This window comes from Scylla paramamosain, chromosome 27 (genome assembly GCF_035594125.1).
Source record: "Scylla paramamosain isolate STU-SP2022 chromosome 27, ASM3559412v1, whole genome shotgun sequence".
Classification (NCBI taxonomy): Eukaryota; Metazoa; Arthropoda; class Malacostraca; order Decapoda; family Portunidae; genus Scylla; species Scylla paramamosain.
In genome coordinates this window covers 17,457,783-17,484,638 of record NC_087177.1, presented here as the reverse complement: position 1 = coordinate 17,484,638, position 26,856 = coordinate 17,457,783, and the positions used below count along the sequence as shown (strand labels likewise).

General features: G+C 38.4%; 2 protein-coding genes across 3 annotated transcripts in view; one reads left to right on the top strand and one right to left on the bottom strand.

Annotated features, from left to right (window-relative positions):
- LOC135114296 (uncharacterized) overlaps positions 1-4,948 on the top strand; it is a 165,274-nt gene extending 160,326 nt beyond the window's left edge. For both annotated transcript variants that reach the window (XR_010275483.1, XM_064030195.1), the window contains one exon: positions 4,157-4,948. The gene's annotated coding sequence lies outside the window, so the exon portion shown is untranslated. The remainder of the gene's footprint in view (positions 1-4,156) is intronic.
- Positions 1-26,856, bottom strand: part of LOC135114417 (uncharacterized) — a 92,459-nt gene that overhangs the window by 28,461 nt on the left and 37,142 nt on the right. The window contains exon 5 of the mRNA XM_064030320.1: positions 6,651-6,817. Within this exon, the coding sequence (XP_063886390.1) occupies positions 6,651-6,817 (167 nt within the window). The remainder of the gene's footprint in view (positions 1-6,650; positions 6,818-26,856) is intronic.

Genomic DNA, 26,856 nt, shown 5'->3' with positions numbered 1-26,856 from the left:
GTGGAACTGTATCAAAAGCTTTTTTCAGATCTAAATAGACTGCATCAACCCAACCATCTCTCTCTTGTAGTTTATCTATTACTCTTGTATAAAAGCTCAGTAAGTTTGTTACGCAAGATCTCTCTTTCCTGAAACCGAATTGTTTTTCTGTTATTATATTTTCTTGTTCAAGATATTGCACCCATCTGTTTTTAATGACTATTTCACAGAGTTTACTTACAATACTCGTGAGTGAGACTGGTCTGTAATTCAGTGGTTCCATTTTATTACCTCCTTTGTATAACAGTACTATATTTGCTCTCTTCCATTCCTTTGGTACTTTTCCCTCCTTCAAAGAACTGTTAATTATCTCCCATGTTGGTTCTTCCAATTCCTCTCTACATTCTTTCAATATCCATCCATTTACTTCGTCTGGTCCCATCGCCTTCCTAGTAACTAGCTCTTCCAGTAGTCTTTTAATTTCTTTTCTTTCCACTTGTGTGTGTGTGTGTGTGTGTGTGTGTGTGTGTGTGTGTGTGTGTGTGTGTGTGTGTGTGTGTGTGTGTGTGTGTGGATAGAGAGAGAGAGAGAGAGAGAGAGAGAGAGAGAGAGAGAGAGAGAGAGAGAGAGAGAGAGAGAGAGAGAGAGAGAGAGAGAGAGAGAGAGAGAGAGAGAGAGAGAGAGAAATCATAGTATTAGAAATTAGATAAGTTACCGCTCGCGTGCTTATACCATATATGAGCAACACACATTTTTTAAGCATCTGGAGCAAAGTGGTTAAGATATTTACTTCAGAATATGATAGTTCAAGTAATTCTAAGTTAAAAATACTCTATACACATATGTTGTGTTTTGCTTTATTTTGCAAGAAATTAATGTGTAAGTTGTGTGTTGTGGGAGCTGCTTGCCTGAGTGGTCCTCCGCCTCCTTCCTTTCCTTCCCGGCTCACTATTTACTCCAGTGGCACCACGTGGAATTAAGTAATAATTTTTTGTGTACAATCTATGCAATCAAAGCCTTATAGGAAATAGTTAGCAAATGATAGATTAAATTTTTGTATGTCAGTGAAGAAAATGAGAGAGAGAGAGAGAGAGAGAGAGAGAGAGAGAGAGAGAGAGAGAGAGAGAGAGAGAGAGAGAGAGAGAGAGAGAGAGAGAGAGAGAGAGAGAGAGAGAGAGAGAGAGAGAGAGAGAGAGAGAGAGTCACTCCCTTGTCCCTTATTTCTGACAGATAAGAGGAAGGGGAGGTGACAGGGAGAGAAGTATGAGACACAATGAAAGAAGGGAGAGGAAAGGAAAAAAAAAAAAATGAGGAAGGGACAGGAGCTGGATAGGTGAGCAGAGGTTCACACATTTGGTGAGTTAATCTTGCAAAGTATATACTGTTATTCCTATTAAATTTTTATTAAAATTTCAGTGCCTGCATGAATGGCAAGTTTATCTTGCTAGTTTTAGTTCATTATTCTGATTAAATTTTTATTAAGATTACAGTGATCACACCAGTGACAAGTTCTTTATGCCAGTTTTGTTTCATTATTCCGTCTAAAAACTGATTCAAATTTCAGTACATTATTGCAGCTGTATGTTATAATGACTGTGCATTGTTGTGTACTCTACAGTATGTATATAGATATATATGTATACACAGTGGAACCTTGGTTACTGAATCCCTCCCTTTCTGAACATATCAGTTTTCAAACAAAATTTTTTACTCAAAATTGCCTTGGTTGCCATACCATAATTCAGTTTTCAAACAGTTACCTGATTTCAAATACTAAAAGACGTAGCAAAAGCTGCCATAATTAATAGTTTCTATAAATATTTCCTTTGTTTTTATATATTTGGAAGGGAGACACAGTGGGTAAGACAGTAATTTAATCTTTGAATGAAATAAATTAAAATGTGATCCCATTGTAGAACCTCGATGTAAACAAATAAGGTTCAGAACTCAGGAGTAACCCTCATTTTGATAGTGAATGGGTTGGTCCTCTCTGTGTCACTTTGTAAGGATTCACTCATTTAATCAGTGACAAAGAGAATACCTGCACAGTCTAAACAATAAATTCTGACGAGTTCTGTGTCACTAAGTTCATTCAATACATCCCCTCTGGATAAACGATTTCTAAGCTGGAGATGTTGTGGAGCAGCCATTTTAGCAGTAGATGCATCAGTCATTACTTGCCAAGACATAGTGGACAGGTGTCTAGGAACAGATTAATCTATTTTACATTGATTCCTTTAGGGAAAATAGTTTCGGCTTCTGAACATTTCGGATTTCGAACAGCATTCAGGAATTAATTGCGTTCAAAAACTGAAGTTCCACTGTATATATATATATATATATATATATATATATATATATATATATATATATATATATATATATATATATATATATATATATATATATATAAACCACATTTCATACGCCATATAAGACGCACCAGAGTATATGACACACCTATAATTTGGCAGAGAATATTTAGAAAAAAATAAAATGAGCCCCACTTTTCCCTGAACTTCATAGCCCACCCCTCAATCAGGATTTGGTCCAAGTTGCAGCTCAGAGCAGAAAATATCATATCAGTTTATCAGTGATCATAACTATTGCTGAACAGTTGTGACTATGATGCTTTCTGCCTTTCTGTTTCCAAAATGTTCTACTATTGGCTGAAGAGTTACAGTGCCCCTACTCCGAGCAGCTGTCAACTTGAAATGATAAACAGAACACTCCCTGCGCATGTTAAGGTTGCGCACGCAGCTGTGTTTCATGGTAAGGGCACAAAGTGTAACCAGTTAAGGCCACTTTCTTCATACAGATTATGGCTATGACTTCAGCGTAAAGCTATTCTTTACCTTAATAAATTTACCACAAATTTTATTACCACTGTGTTTCAGAGTTACAGCAATTGGCTTTTATGTTTTAGCATTATTTAGGTTTATAGAAGTTCTGGAGTTTATAGTAATTCTGGGGTCAAACGGTGGTGCTTAGGTGTTACTCTAGTACTAATAACCATAACCCATAGGCCTACCCAAATCTCACCATCAAGGTGTAAGACACAGGGTGATTTTTGAAAATTTTTAATGGGGGGAGAAAAAAGTGCATCATATATAGCAGGAAATACGTTATGTATTGTCAGGAAGCACAGAGACTCGCACACACCTCAGTCTCTGGCAGCCACTGTTCCAGGCAACAGCAGTGCGTGTAATCTCACAGTGAGTCTCGGGGGTGGAACAGCATGGGAGGGGCATGGTCAAGAAGCCGGTATTTTCTCTGTTTCTGGTCAGCACAGAGGTGGTGTCTGGAAGAGACAGACACTTTCTCTGTCTCTGATCAGCACAGTAGTTGCATCTGGGAGAAACAAGTACCTCTTCTGTCTCTGTTCACCATGGGGGCAGCGTCTGGGAGAAACGGGCAATTTCTGCCCTTACAGGGCTGCCAGCACAACTTATATCAGTTTTGGTCTCCCATGATTGGCCAGCACACTACATCTCTCACAACCAATCACCTCTCCTGCAACTGCTTGATTTCAAGGTCACCACACTCATTCCTTAACATCAGTGGTGCACTCTATCTTCACTACTCAATCACAGCATTGCCAATGCAACCCCAGCCCCACAACAATATACAACAATATATATATATATATATATATATATATATATATATATATATATATATATATATATATATATATATATATATATATATATATATATATATATATATATATATATATATGCAGTGGAATCTTGCATACCTAATATCACCCTCCAAACAACTTGTTTTTTTTTTTTAATTTAACTCGTAATTGCTTTGGTTGCCATACCATACTTCGGTTTTGAACAAAGTTACTTGATTTCAAATACTACAAGACATAACAAAAGAGCAAGATGTAGAAAGGGTAAAGAATGTTCAATACAAAATGCAGAGGCTAAAAATAAACTCTTGCATTAGAGATGGACAAAATAGGGGTGAAAGAAAATAGTTTAATGCAGTGAAGCTGCAGGAAGAGGGAAGTCATGCAGTTAGCAAGATCAGAAGTGTACTTGCATTAGTGCAAGTAAGTTATAGTGACTCATCCTCACTCATATAAGCCCATAATGAACAGTGCCAACAACTCAAATTAATACCCAACCCAAATAAATGTCAACTGATAAATATCAACCTCTTGCAGCAGGGTGTGGCATTTCCAGATGTGCATCTCGACGCCAACCCCATCCCCTGCATCGACATAGCCAAAGTAGTCGGACTAGTCATGAACTCCAACTTGACCTGGCAAGACCACGTCGACCACATTGTCAAGAAGGCTTCCAAGCTATTCTTCATGCTATTCAAAGCGAGATCGTTTGGAGCAACACAGCAACAACTAGTGCAGCTATACTGCCAGCGCATATGACCCGTGCTGGAGTACGCGTGCCCGGTGTGGCATTCCAGCCTTACAACCGCACAACGAACCACCCTGGAACGTGTGCAGAAGCGGGTGTGTCGTATCATCCTCGGAGGCAGCTACAACAGCTACACAGCCACGCTTACCACATTCGGCCTGCCTTCCCTGGAGGACAGGAGAGGTCAACTTACCCTCAGTTTTGGGGAGAAAATGAAAGAAAATGACCACTTGCAGCTTCTCCCCCAGCGAGCACCATCACGGTATCAGACCAGGCACAATGCCAGGTTACCGCCTGTCAGGTGCTGCACAGAAAGGTACAGGAACTCCACCATCCCCTATGTGATTCGCCTGGCCAACAAGTAGACATAACTGGCACAAAAATACATGGACACTATATTCTTTCTCTAAAGTGTTTTACCCTGGTAAACTTTTTACTTTAAGTTGATTTTAATAGTTTAAATATTTTAACCTAGTATATATGTATTGTTTTTAACTTTTATTTCCATGTAAATCAAGACCCCTTCAGCAACTATCACTGTATTGTCTGCTGCCTCTTGATAAATAAACCTGATATTATTATTATTATTATTATTATTATTATTATTATTATTATTATAAGCCCTAGCAATAAGCTGTCCACCTGGGGTACTGTTGGGGTAAGCTGGGTCACCTGGGGTCCCTCAACATAAATATGCCAGTGTGAGTCAACAGGGGCATGAGATGAAAATAACAATGTCCTGTGATGCCTCCATACACAACCAGTGAGAAAGGATCATCAGAAAGACCAGTGCAGTGATAACAGTGGAAGCAACATTAATTATATATTTGTTAATTATATATATGTTGTAGTGTAAGTAATTACATACCCCAGAAGATAAACATTATATGTAAGTGACAAAAGTAATATCTTTACAAATGAGAAAAGCCAATATGTTAATGCATAACTGACCTGTATTACTGTACTATTGACAGGTTCTTCACCTCTTCCATAATAAAGGAAGCAAGTATGAATGGGCGGCCTTAGTTAACCCAACTAGCCATCATTGGTGGCTACAAGAAGAGTGGTCAGCATGACAATAGAGGAAGAAAACAGCAACAGATGCAACACTGCGGTGATGAGAGAGAGGCTTAAAACATTGCGGTGATCAGAAAGAGGCTTAAGACAATCGTTTTAGAGGAAAGGAACTGATAAGACATAATGCTTATGATTCCATCCTATACAGAAGAGCAGTGTGAGTGGAAGCCCCATACATGTGAAGTATATAAGAGTTAGCAACTGGAGGGAGAGAAAAGCTGGCAGAGATGACTCAGAATGCCTAACTTCACTGAAGGTGGAACTTCCTGCCTTCTGTATTTCTCCCTTCCTATGACCTATTTCTCAAGACATTTCTCCAACTTTAAATAACATTTTTGGCCCTTCTTCTCAGGGACAACACTTTAAAGGGGATTTTATTTATATAACTTTTTTGCTGCCAATGCCAGTACCCTTTTATGTGGGAAAAAAAAAAAAATCATGAGTGTTAACACACACACACACACACACACACACACACACACACACAAAGGAAGGCATGACAATGACAGATGACTATCTGCTCCTTTAAAGGCCCCTTTCACACAAAATCACCAGTGTCTACAACTAATTATCTCCAACAGTTTGAAACAGAACCTTTTATACAAGGCTACCACAACACTGACTGTGGCGTGCCCTCACAATCAATGGTGTTACTTGCAGTGGCTGCCACTTACTGCTGGGCATTGTTTCAAGTGGGACATTTCACATGAAGCCACCAAGTGATGCCACTGTCATCAAAATCCATAATTTTTCAGTGTTACACCAGATTTTGAGGAGACCAGATGCCTGTGATAGAGGGGGAAAACAACATATGAAAAATAGTGGTAGCCACTAGTGGCATCACCTGAAAGGGACTTTAGATGACACACTCATTGGAGAACAGAAGTCCTAGTCTTTTCCTCCTAGGTTGCAAGGTCAGAACTTCTCAACTTAATTCCTATACTTATTCTCTGCTATGCGAAGGGGCTACAGTATGAAAGGAAACATGCCCAAAATATCTCTGCCCACCTCAGAATTTGATTGGAGGCTACATACAGTAAAAGTCCATTACTTTGGACTGCAGAAGACTAGCCTTGCAGTGGATAATCAGATACCAAACAACTGAATATTACTTTAAAAAATATTTAAGATACTATACATAATTGGATCACTGAGTAAATGGATAGACTTTTACTGTAGTATGATAGCACTTTCATTATATCTTACTTTCCAAAAGTTCTTGATGTCTCTTTTTCCTCTTATCAGCCTTGGTCCCTGACCAGCTTTGCTGACTCACTGAAGTAACACTCATGTTGTCACTTTCCACATGACTTGGTGCAGGTACATCTTCCAGTTTTTGTAGTTTGATCTGCAAGCCAGCAAATATATTGTCCCTGCAAATAAGGTTCATGAATATTAACATCTATTACTGCTAAAGAAATAAAAAATCCATTAACAGAAAATTATCTCTCACAAATATACAACTACTACCACTTGAATAGATTAATGATATCCTTAAGTTTATAATAACAAGATAAACTAACACCACAATGTATACAGGCAGTCCCAAAAAAGATGACAACATTCTCAATTGGTGGCAGTATCCACACATCATTCAAGTAGTTTGATCTGATTGCATGAAAGAGCAGACCACTAATAATATCTGACTTGGCAACTCAAATTGAGAGCTGAGATATATTTTGTCACAAGTAATGGCCAATTTAGTGGCCACTGGTAGGTGAAATGAAAAGACATGTAACAACAACTTGCAGAAGTCAAGTCAGTAATCCACATACAACATCTCCTTATCAGTTAACTGTAAAATCTATACTAAAACCATTAATGTGTGAGTGTACCCAAGGCCACCCTCTGCATTGAGTTGCCAAGTCAATGATCTGCTCTTCCATGAAACTGGATCAAACTAGCTGAATGGTGCAAAGATGCTGACACCAACTGAGAATTTTGTCATCTTTTTGGGTGATGAATGTAGCTACAAATCATGTTCAGCCAAGATAATACTCGTATTGCCTTCTACACTGCTCCCCCATTTGGTAAGTACACTCCTAAATTTCAAAGACAAGCTGCACACCATGTCATCAAAACAAAACACACTGGTGTTTCCTTGAGAGAAACCAGAGAAATCGCTGACATCTGCCTCAACAAAAAAACTGGCATGACATGGCACAGGCAAAGTGGGTACACATGAGATGACTCTTGGCAAATGGAAGGAACCACAAGCAGCACCAGGTTGACAGAATAGGGAAGTGGGAAAGAAGAAAGCCTTGTGTAGTGAGACCATGGGAGGAGGGAAGGCATCCAGTTAGCAAGATCAGAAGAACAGTTAGCGTGAAAATAGTGATAGAAGATAGTAAGAGATGCAACACTGAAGTGATACAAAAGAGGCTGAAGACAGTCAGTTAGAAAAGAGAGGTTGATAAGACAAAAAACTTTTGATTCTACCCTAAAGTAGTGGTATGCATGGAACCCCTAATACATGTGAAGCATACTTCATACATGAACAGATAAGACCTCTGTAAGAGCTTGGGGGAATGAGAAAAACTAGCAGAAACAACTCAGAGAAGCTGTTTTAACTAAAGATGAGATGTGAAGTTTTCAGTTTGGATTATAAGAAAAGGACAGACTGAGGATGTTTAGTGTAGAAGAGGACAGTTGAGCATCACTGAAGAAGAGGGGATAGTTACCTGGAAGATTGTGTCAAGTTGATAGATGGAGGAATTGAGTTTTTGGGGCATTGAACATTACTAAGTTTGCTCTGTCCCGATCAGAAATTTTAGAGATCAAAACTCAGGTGTTCTGTGGTTTCCCTGCATGAGGTGTTTACTTCCTGAAGTGTTGGACATCTACAAAAAGACAAGGTTCCCTAAGAAAGTAAAGATGGGTGCCATGACTGTATGTGAAGTCAAGTTTACCAGCACAGTCAGATAAGTTATGATAAATGTAATCTGGCAGTGGAGATGTGTCTTACAAGTGTTATGTTCAAGGACTTGGAATTTTATATTAAAAAAAAAAAAAAACAAGATTGTATGCCTGACAGAATGCATGAATATCAAGAAATACAAGGCTGATACAATGATAGAGGAACAATCACTTTGCTATATAGGCAGCTAATTAGTATAAAAAAAAAAAAATTTGAAATACTCTCATTTAGGGCAAAAAGGCAAGCAGATGTAACACACACAGAAAGACATGAAGAAAATTAGTTGATAGAGATCAACTGAATCTCCCTTCAGAGACTTTCTTTTCTCATTTGCAAATAATGAGGGAAGTATTCAAGGCAGTGCATGGTGACACCCTTTGTAAAGGTAAACATAGCTTAAAATCACTTGCTTCAGGAACTGAAAGGGTTGAACTGGATATAACTAATGATGTGGTGCTATTTTACTGCACAATTTCAGTGTATTTCAGAATGAGGTATTGTATAACAGTTTTGGGATGAGGCAATAATATAATTTGTGTTAGTCTTCCCTGAAAATCTCCCACTCCACAACACTCTCTTCCTTGTACAGTGGAATCTCTGTTACCAAACGTCTCCCTTTTTGAACAAATTGGTTTTCAAACAAAATTTTGAACTTTTATTACTTTGATTGTGGCAGCACAATTCGGTTCTAGAACAAAGTTACTTGATTTCAAATATTAAAAGACATAGCAAAAGCTGCCGTTTATTACTATTTTATAGTTTTTATGTATATTTACTTCATTTTTGTATATTTGGAGAAGAGATACAAAGTGTAGGACAGTAATTCATTCTTTAAAATAAGGTAAAAGTGATTTTGTTGAAAAGCATTGATGCAAACAGTTTTCAGCACTCAGGAATAATCACAAGCTACCCGTGGCTCTCTCAATGATGCCCAATGCCATCACTACTGTGCAACTGCAGTTTTCCAGTAGCTTTTCCCAGCAGCAAGATGACTAAGTGTTATGATCAACTTCATTTTGGCAGTAAGTGAGTTGCTCCTCTCTGTGTCCCTCTGTACAGCTTCCCTCACTAGATCCATCTAAACAGTATTTTCTGATGAGTTCTGTGTCACTAAGTTCATTCAGTACATCCTTTCTAAATAATTAGTGAGCTGGAGATGTTGTGAAGCAGCCATCTTGGCTGTGGGAGCATCTATCATAAGTTGCTAAGACAGTGTAGACTGGTGTCTGGGAACGGATTAATCCATTTTACATTGATTTCTAAGGGAAAATAGTTTTGGTTTTCGAACATCTCAGATTCTGAACAACATTCAGGAATGAATTAAGTTCAAGAACCAAAGTTTTGTCCTAGTGTCGTTACTGAGTGGAATTTCACACATGTAGGAATTATCTGATATTAGTGCCCAACCAGGTCGAGGAGAGTGTAGGACAGTTTAGTTAACCCATACAGTGTTTAGTATGTATATATATGTACCTCTAAGGGAAGTGTTTAGTACCTCTAAGGGAAGTGTTAAGTACATAAATGTACAATTTTATTTTTGAGCCACATTACAGCCTTCAATTTTGTTTTGTATATGTAACACTTGTCACTAACAGTAAAAAAGAATATTTTGAGAAGTCAGGAATGAATGTTTTCATATACCATATTTTCCAGCTTGTTAGACACACCTCTGCATAAGATACACCCTTATTTTATAAGAATGTTTTGTGGAAAAAATTTTTACCATGTTTCATCATAAAATTTAGTTGAAGAAAATTGTAGGGCGTGTGTGTTTTCTTTTTTTATTTGAGGGATACTGGCCAAAGGCAACAAAGAAAGGCCCATTTAGTGCCAATCCCAAAGAGATGTCAAATAGAAAATTTGAAAAAAATAAGTGTCTTGAAACCTCCCTCTTCAAAGAGTTGAAGTTACAGGAAGGAGGAAATATAAAAGCAGGCAGGGAGTTCCAGAGTTTCCCAGAGAAAAGAATGAATGATTGAGATTACTGGTTAACTCTTGCATTAGAGAGGTGGACAGAATGAGGGTGAGAGAAAGAAGAAAGTCTTGTGCAGTGAAGCCACAGAAGGAGGGGAGGCATGTAGTTAGGAAATCAGAAGAGCAGTTAACATGAAAATACCAGTAGAAGATAGCAAGAGATGCAATACTGTGGCAATGAGAAAGAGGCTAAAGACAGTCAGTTAGAGAAGAGTTGATAAAATGAAAAGCTTCTGATTCCACCCTGTCTGGCAGAGTGGTATACATGTGCAGCATACTCCATATATGAACAAATAAGGCCCCTGTACTAAGTTAGCAGCCGGAGGGTGGGGGGGGTTAGAAAAACAGGTAGAGATGACACAAAACATCTAACTTCATAGAAGCTGCTTTAGCTAGAGATGATATGTGAAGTTTCCAGTTTAGATTATCACAGAATGCCTAACTTCATAGAAGCTGCTTTAGCTAGAGATGAGATGTGAGGTTTCCAGTTTAGATTATAAGTAAAGGACAGACCAAGGGTGTTCAATGTAGAAGAGGATGGGACAGTTGAATATCATTGAAGAATTGGGGATAGTTGTCTGGAAGGTTGTGATGAACTGATAGATGGAGGAATTGAGTTTTTGAGGCACTGAACATTACTGTTAATAGACATTAGAGAAGAACAGTTACTGTCTATGATAGCAGCAATAGAACGGTCAGAGAGGAAACTTAATATGAAGTTAGAGAGAAAGATAGAAACAGAAAGAGGGTAGTTTGGAAATCAATGCTTTGTGCCAGACTCTATCAAAAGCTTTTGATATGTCTAAGGTAACAGTGAAAGTTTCACCAAAATCCCTAAAAGTGTGTGTATTTTGTCCTCACATCTTGTATGATGCAGTGCTGTGGCTGTAAAGTATCATCATATCTAAAATCCTGTGTGTGTGTGTGTGTGTGTGTGTGTGTGTGTGTGTGTGTGTGTGTGTGTGTGTGTGTGTGTGTGTGTGTGTGTGAGAGAGAGAGAGAGAGAGAGAGAGAGAGAGAGAGAGAGAGAGAGAGAGAGAGAGAGAGAGAGAGAGAGAGAGAGAGAGTGTGTGTATTTACCTAGTTGTATTTACCTAGTTGTGTTTTACAGGAAAAGAGCTATGCTCATGCTGTCCTGTCTCCATATCTATAAGCATCCAGCTTAACTTTAAATTCATGAATATTTTTTGCTTGTACCACTGTTTCATCTAAGTTGTTCCATATTTCTATGCTTCTATTTGGGAAACCATATTTCTTGACATTTCTTCTACTTGCTGTTTTCTTTAATTTCACTCCATGTCCTCTTGTATCTCTTGAGTCGCACACAAATGAGTCTTCTTTGTCAACTTGATCCTTACCCTTTAAAGCTCTGTATATAGCAATCAGGTCTCCTCTTTCTCTTCTCTCTTGTAATGATGGAAGCTTCAGTTTCCTTAATCTTTCTTCAAAGGTTAAATCTCTCAAACCTGGTACCAATTTGGTTGCAGCTCTGTGGATCCTTTATATTTTCCTTATTTCCTTTTTATTATGGGGTGACCAAACAATTGTGGCATATTCCAGTTTTGGTCGAATCACATATTCCATCAACTTTTTCATCATCTCTTCATCCATGTAAGCAAATGCCCCTTTCATCATTCTTAGAAATTCATAGGTTTCCACAACTATTTTGTTTACATGTTTTTTGGTGATAAATTATCACTTACTGTAATTCCCAAGTCTTTTTCTTCTTTGGTTTCTTAATTTCCACTTCTCCCATGGTGTAGGAACTTGTCAATCTTCTTTTGCTTTTTCCTAATTCCATCACCTAGCATTTATTTGCATTCAATTCCATTTCCCATTTCTTACTCCATTTATATATCTTATTTAGGTCTTTCTGTAATATTTCGCAATCCATATTGTTTTCCACTCTTTTCAATAATTTTGCATCATCTGAAAACAGACTTATGTAACTGTCAACCTCATCCACCATATCACTGACATACATAAGAAACATTACGGGGGCTAAGACTGTCCCCTGTGGTACTCCACTTGTAACTCTACACCATTCTGATTTTTCTCCCTTTATTACTGTTCTTATTTCTCTATCCCTCAAGAAGTCTGTAATCCAATTCAGTGTGTTTTCTTGCAAACTCCCTATATTTTGAATTTTCCACAGCAGTCTCTGGTGTGGTACCTTATCAAATGCTTTTTAGGTCTAAATAAACACAGTCTGCCCAATCCTCTCTCTCTTGAATTATATCAATTGCTCTACTATAAAAGCTTACTAAATTCATGACACAAGATCTTCCACTTCTGAAACCAAATTGTCTGTCAGTCAATGTATGTGTTTCTTCTAAATATTCCATCCGTTTTAAACTATTCTTTCTGCTACACTGGTCTGTAATTCAATGGATCTTTATTACTTTCTTTAAAAATGGGCATAATATTGGCTCTCTTCCAGTCTACAGAAATTTTTCCTTCCTTAAAAGAACATACTATGGTACTGTGTATACCTTCTGCCAGTTGTTCACAACATTCCTTAAGTATCCAGTTGGACACTCCATCTGGTCCTTGAGCCTTACTTATATCCAAATCTTTCATAATCTTCTTAATTTCACTCATGTCAACCTGTATCTCTCTCATCACATTGTCTCTGTACCATGCTCTTTCTCCTTCAAATTTGCTTTCTTTGGTAAATACTGACTGGAAGCAATTATTCATTAATTCCGCTTATAACTGTGTACCTTCATATGTAATGTCATCTTTCATTAATTTATCTATTGTTTGCCTGTTTTTCATCTTCCCATTCACATATCTGAAGAATAACTTCGGCTCATCTTTACATTTGTTAACTATATCTTTCTCATAATTCCTTTCTTCATCTCTCAGGATTCTGATATATTCATTTCTTACTTTCTTGAAATCTTCCCATTTCTCACTTCCTCCTTTTTTTCTCCATCTATTCCATGCTGCTTCTTTTTCTTTTCTTGCTGTTATACATCTCGTATTAAACCAGTCTTTTTTCTTTTTCACTTCGTTTTGATCTTCGGTACATATCTACTGATCCTTTCATTATAAATTTTCATGAATATGTCCCACTTTTCCTACGTACTGCTTGCTGTGAACAGTTGTTCCCATTTAGCCTCTGCAAAATATTCCCTCAACCTGATAAAATCTGCTTTCCTGTAATTATATCTCCCATTCTTGTAAATTTAATTCAAATTTTCTATTGGAACACTGCCTATACTGAATTCAATTAACAGATGGTCACTTTTACCTAGTGGGCACTGATAATTTATTCCTTCAATGATGTCTATTTCCTTTGTAAACAACAAGTCTAGCCTTGATGCCTCTTCATTACCCTCAAATCTTGTATTTTCTCCAATCCATTAGGTCATAGTATTTGTCATTATTAAATTTAGAAGCATATATCCCTATGACTCTTCTCCCCCGTCCGTGGTCCACTCTTCCCAACATACCTCCTTGCAATTAAAGTCACCCATAAGTGTTATATTATTATTCTGCCAGTATTCTCTCCAAACAGTTACTAGTATCTCTTAAAAATAATTTATGATCCTCTGGTGTCCATGCATTCGTCTTTGGGAGTACATAAGCCACTGCAAAATCTCTTCTTCCTTCTCCTTTCCTTTTTTGCTTGAATTCTAATTACTTCTGCCATTCCTTCTCCTATTTCAACCTCTTCTACTGTTATACTCTTCTTTGTAACATGACTCCTCCCCCTTTCTTATTATTTCTATGTTTTATCCACACATTATAATTACTATTATAATTCTTATATTTTCTGTTGTCTCATTTAGTTTAACTTCAGTAATACCCATGATGTCGGGCTGCTTTATCTTAATATAATTATTCAATTCTCACAATGTTGATATTAAACCAATTATATTTGTATATACCACTCCACTTTTTATTTTTCCATACATTATTTACATTTTCTATTCTTCTTTTGCCAGATACCACTTCCTGAGCCTCTCATCTTTTACCTTCCAATAGAACTTTTTTTTCTCTTCTTCTGTTCTGTTCTCGTTTTTTGCCTTTGTTTCTTTTATTAGATCATTTACCTAGTTGTGGTTTATGGGAGGGGAGTAATCTCATAGTATTCCATCCCTATATCTATCCAGTTTGGTCTTAAAGGCATGGACAGTTTCAGCATTGACAACGTCTTCACTGAGTTCATTCCATTTGTTCACACTTTTGTGAGGAAAACTATACTTTTTGATGTCTCTTCTACAGTTAACTTTCTTCAACTTCATACTGTGTCCCCTTTCTCTGTGTTTAAATTTATAAAAATTCTTTGTCCACATTTTCCATACCATTTATCCTTCTATAGATGTTTATTAAATCTCTCTCTCTCCTATTTTCAAGGATAGGAATTTCCAACATCCTTAATCACTCTTCATAGGTCAAATTACTCAACTTTGAAACCATCTTAGTGACTGCTCTGTGTACTCTTTCCAATTTTATAATATTCTTCCTTGTATGAGGAGACCACACTACTGCTGCATATTCCAATCTTGGTCTTATCATGAAAATCAACAACTTTTTATCATTCCTTCATCCAATAATGAGAATGCCATTCTTACTTTTTTTAACAAATTCATCATCTCTCCAGGAATTTTATGAATATGTCTGTCTGTAGTCAAATTTTCAGTAACTGTTACTCCCAAATCCATTTCTTCTTTTGATTTCTTTAACTCCACACCTTTTATCTCATAATGATATTAGATTCTTTTTTTACTCTTACCAAACTCCACTACTTTACATTTACTTAAAATGAATTCCATTTGCCAAGATTTACTCCATCTATTTATCCTATTTAAATCATCTTGCAGTATCATACAGTCATTTACATTTTCCATCCTTCTCATCAGCTGAGGATCATCCACAAATAAGTTCATGTACCTGTCTATTTCTTCATTTATGTCATTTACATATATTAAAAACATTATTGGTCCAACACTGACCCCTGTGGGACACCACTAGTTATTTTCAGCCAAGATGAATTTTGGTCTTGTATTACAGTTCTCATCTCTCTATCATCCAGATGATCCTCCATCCACTCCAGCAGTCTTCCTCCAATTCTTCCATAATTTTTTATCTTCCATAGCAATCTTCAGTGTGGTTCTTTACCAAAACCCTTCCTTGAGTCTAAGTAGACACCATCTACCCATCTGTCTCTCTCTTGCACAATATTGATTACCCTTTAATAAAAGGACAATAAATTCATGGAGCATCATCTTCCCCTTCTGAATCCAAAAATGACAATTTACCAAAAACTTTATCTCTTTCCAAATGTTCCATCTATCTTTCCTTTATTGTTCCTTCACAAAGTTTTCCAATAACACTAGTCAATGACACTGGTCTATAATTTAGTGGGTTTTTCTTATTTCCTCCTCTGAATATAGGTGTAATATTTACTCTCTTCCAATCTTTTGGTACTCTTCCCTGCAACAATGATGTCAGCACCGTACTGTGAATTTTATCCGCCAATTGTTCTCTGCATTCTTTCAATATCTGGTTCGATACTCCATTTGGACTTGCTGCTTTATTTACATCAAGGTCTTCCATTATCTTGTATTTCATCATAACTGACTGGGTCTGTACTTAGTATTTTCCTCACCAGTTTATTCCTTCCAGCATCAAACTCCCCTTCCACAGTAAATACTGATCTGAAACTTTTGTTCATAACCTCTGCCATGTCCTGTGCATCCTCATAGACTTTTCCTTCAACTTTCGGTCTTGATACACCTTCTCTCCTCTTCATCTTCATTTGTCTAAAAGAATAGTTCTGGTTCATTTATACACTTTTCTATTATAATCTTTTTTCACAGTTTCTTCTCTCCATTCTTATTACCTCAACATATTCATTTGTAGCATCAATACATTCCTCCCATCTGCACTCAGTTTTCCTTTTCTTCCATCTATTCCAAACATTTAACTTACAATTTCTAGCCTTTTTGCATTTTGTACTGAACCATTCCTTAACCTTTCTACATCTTGCTCCTCCTCTAGGTACAAATTTCTCCAAAGCAGTATTATATATCATTATAAATTCATCCCATTTTCCTGAACATCTGCATGTTCAGTCTTTTTAGTCCACAGCAACAAAGTACTTTCTTAATTTTTCAAAATCAGCTTTACTATATTTAAATCTTATAATTTTCATCAATGATTATATTTTTATTTTTCAAATAAATTCCATCAACACATGATCACTTTTACCTAGAGGGCTATCATAGTATACAGTTTCAATAATTTCCATGTCCTTGGTAAACATTAAATCAAGTCTTGATGGTTTATCTCTTCCACTAGATCTTGTATCACAATCAACCCACTGTGTCATGAAGTTCTCCACTGCCCAGTTTAACAGTCTATTGCTCCATGAGTTTTCACTTCCAGTAGTTGTCAATGTCTCCCAATTTATCTCCTTACAATTAAAATCACCAACAATAACTATATCACTATTTTCCATCACTATATTTTCAAGACCCCTTAACACATCTACCAACATCTCTTCATGCTCTTCTTTTCACCAAGCATTGGTCATAGGTGGCACATACACTCCTACATAATTCATTATCCTTCCATTTCTACTTCTAATTATCACTTGTAGAATTTCAGACTCATCTTCACTTTTTATTATCTTCTCCACTTTCACACATCTTTTAATCAGAATGATCACTCCACCTCCTCCCTTGTCACTTCTATTTCTCATTCATAAATCATATTTATCATCACCAATGTCAGAAGTTCACCATTAATTTCTCCATTTTGTCTTACATAATACAACAACATCTTTATGTGTGTATGTGTATTTACCTAGTTGTATTGTACAGGGCATGAGCCAAAGCTCATTTTGTCCTGTCTCCATAACCATATTTATCCGATTTCTCCTTAAACATGTGTACACTGTTTGCCGCAACCACCTCTTCCATTAAATCATTCCAGATTTCATTAGTTCTATATGGGAAGATGTATTTCTTGATGTCACTCGAACTTCCACTTTTCTTTATTTTCTTCCCATGCCCACTTGTCCGTCTCTCTCCCTCCTTAATCTGTGGTACCAAGTTATTTCTGTCTATTTTTTCTATACTGTTTACTAATTTGTACACTGTTATCAGGTCTCCTTTTTCTCTTGTCTCTTGTAGAGTTGGTAACCCCATCTCTTCAAGTCTTTCTTCATAGCTTATGTCTTTCAATTCTGGTACCATCTCTATCGCTATCCTCTGTATTCTTTCTGGTTTCCATATGTCTTTTTTTCTCTTTTGAGCCCAAACTACTGCTGCGTATTCCAATTTAGGACGATTCATGCTTGTTATAATTTTCTTCATCATTTCTCTACCTAAATAGTTAAACACCACCTTAATGTTTGTTAACATGCTGTAAAGCCAAATATTCTGTTTATGTGTCTTTCAGGTGATAGTGTGTACTGAATCATTACTCCCAAAGCTTTTTCTTCATTACTTTTCATTATTATTTTTCTTCCCATTTTGTAATACCATGAAGATCCGTTTTTACTTCCTCGTATTTACAACACATGGCATTTTACTTTGGCAAATAACTTTTCTGCTGAAGTGTGCTTTCCCATGAGATACGCTACGTCATCCCGTGCTGGCAGTTGCTGCAGTTTGTCCTGGCTCTCTTGTTTGGGGTGACCTTTTTTGTTTCCTGTTTCCCGGGACAAGTTTCTGGTCACACGGGTTCCAGTGGCCATCTCTATCCGTTATCCATCTGTGGAGTGGGTTGGTGCCTTTATTTCGCCCAGTTAAGTGTTATTCTGCTGGGCTGCAGGGGGCAGGTAGCAGGCCCGCCATCATGGAGGAGACTGTGGATGAAGCCTCCCCGAGGGGACTCAAAGGCTTCTGGCACCGAGGATCGTTCCTCTTACGGAGGAAGCTCAAGTAGTTCTGCAAGGACTACACACAGGAGCTCTTCTTCATGCCGAGAGAGCTCTAACGGAAAGTGTTATTCTTCCGGGAGGGGTGATCGTGGGCAGGAATGCCCGCCCTCAGGGGAACAAAGGTGTGAGCTGTTGTCACCTCCTCCAAGTTCCCTGTACTTCAAGGGACGATGCTAACGCCCCTCCATGGGCAGTGATGTTTGAGGCTATTACTGAGCTACGTGGAGAAATCCAAAAATTGAAGAGGGATAAAGTTAAGTCTACCTATGATAGGCAGCAAGGCATGTTGGATGCCGGGGACCCCCCCAGGAGGGGGGGAGGCACGGCAGGGTGGCGCCCATAACATCAACAACGCAGCCTCACACCGCCACGAACGGGTGGTAGGACGTCCCCTCTTTGTACAGTCGGGACTCACGGACTCCACAGCCGGTTTTTCTGGTTTTGATGATGGCAATGATGATGATGAAGATGGTGAAATTCACAATGAGCCAAGTATTGGCAGCGTACTCATGCACAGTGCTAAAACATACGGGCCTCTGGACGACATTTCAGTAGATATGGAGATGCCTGTGGCTGATATGGTGAATTACTTGTTTGACCACGGCATGCATGAAGAAGAATACAAGCAGATTGTGGAGGACGAGGCTACCAAGAGGCCCGGCAACTGCCCTGCATTAACCCCTCTCGTCTGCAACGCTCAGATATTTGCTGATCTCAAGGTTGAGGCGAAAAAGACTGATTCACGTATGAGAGAGATGAGTAATGACATTATGATGGCTGCCACTATCGTCATAAAGTCACTCACTACTCTAGACAAAATTGCACAAGATGAGGGTAACGCAGGGGTTGCCCAGGAAGTGGGTATGCTAAATGGAGCTCTTGCATTACTTGGGAACGCCAACTACCGTAATAACTTGGCCAGGCGATTCATCATCACGCGGGAAATTAATCCCAAATACACTCACTTGTGCTCAAATAAGGTACCCATGACTCGGTATCTATTTGGTGACGATGTCTCGCAGTCAGCAAGACAGATTGAGGAGTCTGAAAAGCTCAGGAACAAGATCGCCCCGAAGAAACCTTTCCCAACATGGCAATCGGCAGCTGGCAGGTTTGGTGGAACAAGACCAAGAGACTTCTTTGGGAGAATGCCTTACAGGGGCTTCTCGTCCCGATTCCACCCTTACGGGCCGCACAGGGGTGGCCTCACAAGGCAGTCCTTCTCCAGGCAAGATAATGAGCCCAAAAATGCCTGGGGTCAGGGAAACAATCCCCGGCAATAACTCAGGTAAGCCACAAACTTGAAGCAGGTAGACTGCATAAGTTTGTGCATGAAAGGCATAAGATCACGAGTGATCCATTTATTTTATTGTTGCAAACTGTCATCTTGATATTGATGTAGCCAACATTGAACATTTATTTCATGATGAAATGGAATATGTGTTTTCCATTGAAGAACAAAGAATTTTATCTCAGGAAATTAACAAACTGCTCGAGCTTAAAGTAATCACAGAAACTCATAGACAACATGAGCAGATTCTATCCCCTATTTTTCTGAGGAAGAAAAAGAATGGTGAATATAGAATGGTCCTTAATTTAGAGAAGCTAAACAAGCATATTCCATATAAGCATTTTAAGATGGAAAACTTTGAGCAGGCAATTAGGCTCATCAATCATAATGACTACATGGCCTCAGTTGATTTATTTACGGCATGCTTACTACTCCGTAAAGATAGCAGATGAGCAACAAAAATATCTTTGTTTTAAGTGGCAGGGGAAAATTTATCAGTTCACATGCCTTCCCAATGGTATTTCTGAGGGCCCACAGCTCTTTACTAATGAAACCCATCTTTGCTACGTTGAGAGAGAAGGGATACACTATCACCAGCTTTATTGATGACACTCATGTGCAGCCGTTCATGGTTAGGTTGCAAGGAATGCACTCAAAGCACAATGCAGGTCTTAAGCAGAATGGGTTTCTGCATCAATGTAGAAAAGTCTGTGTTACAACCCACCAAAAGAATTGAATATTTGGGTAATATCATCAACTCAGAGACCATGACAGTTACGCTACCGGAGCGCAGAATCCTTAGCCTTGTGAATAGTTGTCGACAATTACTGAACAAAAAAAAAGACAAAATCAGGGAAGTTGCTAGAGTAATTGGCATTTTGGTAGCTGCCATCCCAGCGGTTGAAATGGGTTAAGTTACATTACAGAAAGTTGGAAAGGGCAAAAATTGCAGCTTTAGCTAAAGAAAGAGGCAACTTTGAGAAGTGGATGGAAATCACAGATGAAATGAAAAAAGATTTACACTGGTGGGTTAAGCATGTGGCAGGTGAAAACAGGAAAATTTTCAGGACAGGTACTGACATTGAGCTGTACACCGATGCTTTAAGCTTAGGTTGGGGCTGCTTCCTTAACCACCAAACGGTAAATGGTAGGTGGTTGCCAGCAGAAAAAGAGTTACATATTAATGCACTGGAACTCAAAGCCATCCTTCTTTCCTTGAAATCATTTGAACAGCAAATTCAGGGGAAGAACGTTAAAATATTTTGTGACAATACCACAGCAGTGAGCTATGTTAATGAAATGGGTGGCATAAAATCGGAGATCTGTAATGATATCTGCATTGACACAAAGCATGGATTATATGTTCTCATATACCAGGTAAAGCAAACGTCTTGGCCGACATGGCATCTCGCAAATTTAATGACAAACATGAGTGGAAACTGGATGAAAACATTTTTGGGGATATTTGCAAAATTTTCGGACTCCCAAGCATTGACTTATTCGCATCCAGGCTAAACAAACAGGTGTCTGCAGAAGGTTTGGGCAGAAAAGGCAAAAGGATGGATGGTCGTGCCACTATGGACATCCCAGCCTTGGATGGGAATGTTAGTCAGCATGCTCATCAGGGAACCTCGCCTCATAACGAGGAAGAAGAATGTGTTACGGCTGCCCCTGTCCTCAGAGGAACACCCCATCATGAAACACACGAGACTGGTGGCCTGTTTGCTGTAAGGGAAAGAATACAAAAGCGAGGAATTTCTGAAGCAGGTACAGACCTTATCATGGCATCCTTGAAACCAGGAACAGAAAAGCAACACAGACCACATATTAAAAGATGGACACAATTTTGTAGTGAATGGGAAGTTGATCCCTTTAATCCCAATGTAGAACAAATCATCAATTTCTTATCTGAAACTTTTCAGAGGTGTCGGGTACGAGTGCATCAACACTGCAAGAGCAGCTCTCTCCTCACTAGGGATAGTGGCCGCAGGGCAGGTGACCATCCACTGGTCATCAGGCTGTTAAAGGGAGTATTCAATTTACGCCCAACTAAACAAAGGTATATTGAAACTTGGGATGTCAAGCCAGTTTTAGAAAAATTAAGGAGCATGAGCCCTTTACACTCTCTTTCCCTGAAAGATTTAACTTTGAAATAAGTAATGTTGCTGGCACTTACACAAGCAGCCAGAGTGCAAACTCTACATTTGTTACTTTTGAAGGATATCATCATAGGCAAGGAGTTTACATGTATGTGGTTAGCAGGCAATATTAAACAGTGCAGACCAAACTTCAATATTCAGTTTATCAAGGTGAAAGCTTATGAAGAGGATAAAAATTTGTGTGTAATGGAAACTTTGAAAATGTATATCAGTAGGACTGAGCATATAAGAGGTAATGCTGGAGATGAAAGCAAATTGCTCATCAGTTTCATTAAACCACATAAAAATGCCTCTAAAGATACAATTTCTCGGTGGATCAAGTCCATCCTTCACCTGTCCGGTGTGGACACTACAAAATTTACTGCAGGAAGTATCCGCCCAGCTGCGGCATCAAAGGCCAAGGCAATGGCTGTTCCAGTGACCCACATCATGGCTAAGGCTGGCTGGGCTAGGCCGACAACATTTGCCAAATATTATGATTAAACCATAAACCAAGATACAGATCAATTCCAAGAAGCAGTATTAGCTTAGTTAGTGTTCAAGGCTCCATTAAGTAGTATTGGTGTCCTCAGTTAACAATTTTTCAATAACCATTAGATGTTATTCAAAACTTTAACCGAATATTTTTAACGTAAATATGGAAGAAATATGAATTATGACAATATTAAGGTACGACATCCACATGGCTTTAAAACCTCATGGGAAAGCGTACTTCAGCAGAAAAGTTATTTGCCGAAGTAAAATTGATGAAGTACACAAGACTTACCGTAGGTCAGTTGAAATGTGCTTCTAATTTTACGAAGCAAATCACGTCTGCTGAAGGGAGCTTTCACATGCCCTCCACTCCCACCCATAATGGTATGGAGTGACATGAAATGAATAACATTTACCACGGTATTGATAGAGCAAATTTTTATCATGTTGATTGTCGTACCCTTTAAAGTCTGCCGGCACGGGGTGACGTAGTGTATCTCATGTGAAAGCTCCCTTCAGCAGACGTGATTTGCTTCGTAAAATTAGAAGCACATTTCAACTGACCTACGGTAAGTCTCGTGTACTTCATCAATTTTCTGGCATTAAATTCTAGTTTCCATCTTTGGCTCCATGCATGTATTTTGTTAACATCTTTTTGTAATTCCTTGCAGTCATTTTCATCCTTTATTATTTTCATTATTTTGTATCATCAGTGAAAAGGTTTATATAACTATTTAGATCCTCTGTCATATCATTTACATATATTTGAAACATAATAGATGCCAACATGGTATCCCACTTGCCACTTTTCACCAAATGAAGGAGTGTCTCTGATTACTATTCTTATTTCCCTCCCTTGTAAATAATTCTCCATCCATCTCAATGTTGTTCCCTTTAGTCCTCCTCCATTCTCTAGCTTCCATATGAGGCTTTTGTGGGGAACTTTATCAGATGCTTTTTTGAGATCCAGGTATACCGCATCAACCTATCCACCACCCATCTCTTGTACTCCATCTATCACTCTCGTATAAAAGCTCAATAGATTTGTGACACACGATCTCCCTTTCCTGAATCCAAATTGCTTTCCTGTAATTATTTTTTCATCTTCTAAATATTGCACCCATCTATCTTTAATTACTATTTCACAAAGCTTGCTTTTTTTTTTTTTTTATATAGGAAGGACACTGGCCAAGGGCAACAAAAATCTAATAAAAAAAAATGCCCACTAAAATGCCAGTCCCATAAAAAGATCAAAGCAGTGGTCAAAAATTGGTGGATAAGTGTCTTGAAACCTCCCTCTTGAAGGAATTCAAGTCATAGGAAGGTGGAAATACAGAAGCAGGCAGGGAGTTCCAGAGTTTACCAGAGAAAGGGATGAATGACTGAGAATACTGGTTAACTCTTGCATTAGAGAGGTGGACAGAATAGGGGTGAGAGAAAGAAGAAAGTCTTGTGCAGCGAGGCCTCAGGAGCAGGGAAGGCATGCAGTTAGCAAGATCAGAAGAGCAGTTAGCATGAAAATAGCGGTAGAAGACAGCTAGATATGCAACATTACAGCAGTGAGAGAGAGGCTGAAGACAGTCAGTTAGAGGAGAGGAGTTGATGAGATGAAAAGCTTTTGATTCCACCCTGTCTAGAAGAGCAGTATGAGTGGAACCCCCCCCAGACATGTGAAGCATACTCCATACATGGATGGATAAGGCCCACGTACAGAGTTAGCAGCTGGGGGGGTGAGAAAAACTGGTGGAGACGTCTCAGAACACCTAACTTCATAGAAGCTGTTTTAGCTAGAGATGAGATGTGAAGTTTCCAGTTCAGATTATAAGTAAAGGAAAGACCAAGGATATTCAGTGTAGAAGAGGGGGACAGTTGAGTGTCATTGAAGAAGAGGAGATAGTTGTCTGGAAGGTTGTGTTGAGTTGATAGATGGAGGAATTGAGTTTTTGAGGCATTGAACAATACCAAGTTTGCTCTGCCCCAATCAGAAATTTTAGAAAGATCAGAAGTCAGGCGTTCTGTGGCTTCCCTGCGTGATATGTTTACCTCCTGAAGGGTTGGACGTCTATGAAAAGACGTGGAAAAATGCAGGGTGGTATCATCAGCGTAGGAGTGGATAGGACAAGAAGTTTGGTTTAGAAGATCATTAATGAATAATAAGAAGAGAGTGGGTGACAGGACAGAACCCTGAGGAACACCACTGTTAATAGATTTAGGAGAAGAACAGTGACCATCTACCACAGCAGCAATAGAACAGTCAGAAAGGAAACTTGAGATGAAGTTACAGAGAGAAGGATAGAAACCGTAGGAGGGTAGTTTGGAAATCAAAGCTTTGTGCCAGACTCTATCAAAAGCTTTTGATATGTCCAAGGCAACAGCAAAAGTTTCACCAAAATCTCTAAAAGAAGATGACCAAGACTCAGTAAGGAAAGCCAGAAGATCACCAGTAGAGCGGCCTTGACGGAACCCATACTGGCGATCAGATAGAAGGTTGTGAAGTGATAGATGTTTAAGAATCTTCCTGTTGAGGATAAATTCAAGAACTTTAGATAGGCAGGAAATTAAAACAATAGGACGGTAGTTTGAGGGATTAGAATGGTCACCCTTTTTAGGAACAGGTTGAATGTAGGCAAACTTCCAGCAAGAAGGAAAGGTAGATGTTGACAGACAGAGCTGAAAGAGTTTGACTAGGCAAGGTGCAAGCACAGAGGCACAGTTTCGGAGAACAATAGGAGGGACCCCATCAGGTCCATAAGCCTTCCCAGGGTTTAGGCCAGCAAGGGCATCGAAAACATCACTGTGAAGAATTTTAATAGGTGGTATGAAGTAGTCAGAGGGTGGAGGAGAGGGAGGAACAAGCCCATAATCGTCCAAGGTAGAGTTTTTAGCAAAGGTTTGAGCAAAGAGTTCAGCTTTAGAAATAGATGTGATAGCAGTGGTGCATCTGGTTGAAGTAGAGGAGGGAAAGAAGAAGAAGCAAAGTTATTGGAGATATTTTTGGCTAGATGCCAGAAAGATTGCTTACAATATTTGTTAGTAACACTGGTCTGTAATTTAATGGTTCCATTTTACTTCCCCCTTTGTATATTGGGACTATTTTAGCTCTTTTCCATTCCCTTGGTACTTTTCCTTCTTTCAACGAGCTGTTCATTATGTCCCATATGAGTTCCTACATTTATTCTCTGCATTCTTTTAATATCCATCCACTTACTTGATCTAGTCACATAGCTTTTCTAACACCCAGCTCTTCCATCAGTTTCTTGATTTCCTATCTCTTTACCTGTATCACCTGTATTCCCTCATTCTGTGATACCACTTTTGGTGCCACCAAATCTGTTTCCTTTGTAAACACAGATTGAAAACTCTCATTCATTAGTTCACTCATCTCCTCAGTAACTTAATAAATTCTTCCTTCTCTTTTTAACTTGTTTATGTCATCCCTATGTTTCATTTTTCCATTTAAGTATCTGTAGAAAAGCTTGGGCTCTTCCTTACATTTCCTTACTATGTCACTTTCGAAATTTCTTTCTTCTTCACTTCTTCTTATAACACACTCATTCCTTGCCTTTCTGTATTCTTCCCTAGTATTTGTATTTAGTTTTCTCATAATTTTCTTCCATGCTCTGTCCTTTTTCTTTTTTTTTGCTTCTGCACACCTGACATTATACCATTCATGCTTCCCAATTTTCACTTTATAACTTCGTACAAACTGTTATACCCCCCTCTCCATACTTGCTCAAAAATACCTCATATTTTTTTTTTTTTTTTTTTTTTGCTATTTTACCTTCAAATAGCTCCAGTTAAATTTTCCATGAAATTTATTAAGCTCTGCAAAGTTTGCCTTTGCATAGTTCTGTCTCCCATTTCTAAATTGTTCATTCCTGCGCAACAGTTTCCTCCTTTAATAATATTTCTATTGTCATATGACCACTTCTTCCCATTGGACTTAGACAATGTATACTTGGTCTACTTTCTGGGGTTTTCATAAACACTAAGTCCAACTGTGATGGTTCTTCTTCTCCACTGCATCTTGTAGATTCATTCATCCACTGTCTCACTGTATTCACCATCATGGTATGCATAAGTTCCTCACTCCCTGACCCAACATTTTCTTTCACTTCCATCTCCTCCCAATTAATTTCTTTAGTGTTGAAGTCGCCTACTATGAGCACTTTGTTACTTTTCCTTATCATTTCCTCTATGCTATTTCTTGTTTCTAGTTGCATAGTTTTATATCTATTGGTCTCCCATGCATTAGTTTTTGGTGGTATGTACATCACAACAATTCTCCTTTTTTTACTGCCTTTGATCTTAATCACAACACTCAGTTTCTGCCATTCCATCACCAATTCCTACTTCCTCAACAACAATATTGTCTTTTACCAATATCATCACTCCTCTTCTTCCGTTTTTGTCTCTCCTCCATTTAATTTCCTCCTTCCTTTGCAAATCTCATCTTTATTTCCTCTTTTAGTTTGGTTAAACATACCACGTCTGGTTTATTGTTCTTTAGGTAGTCTTTAAGTCCTAGTAGGCTCAGCACCAAACCATTTATATTTTGTATACGTAATTTTTAAGCTTCTGCTTGGTGATCTTCCATGGCATCTTTGTGCCACAATTTCATCACTTTCATGTCTACAACTTTCCAAATGAAACTCCTCACTTGTTCCTGTGTTCTCTCCTCATTTTTTTTTGACTGG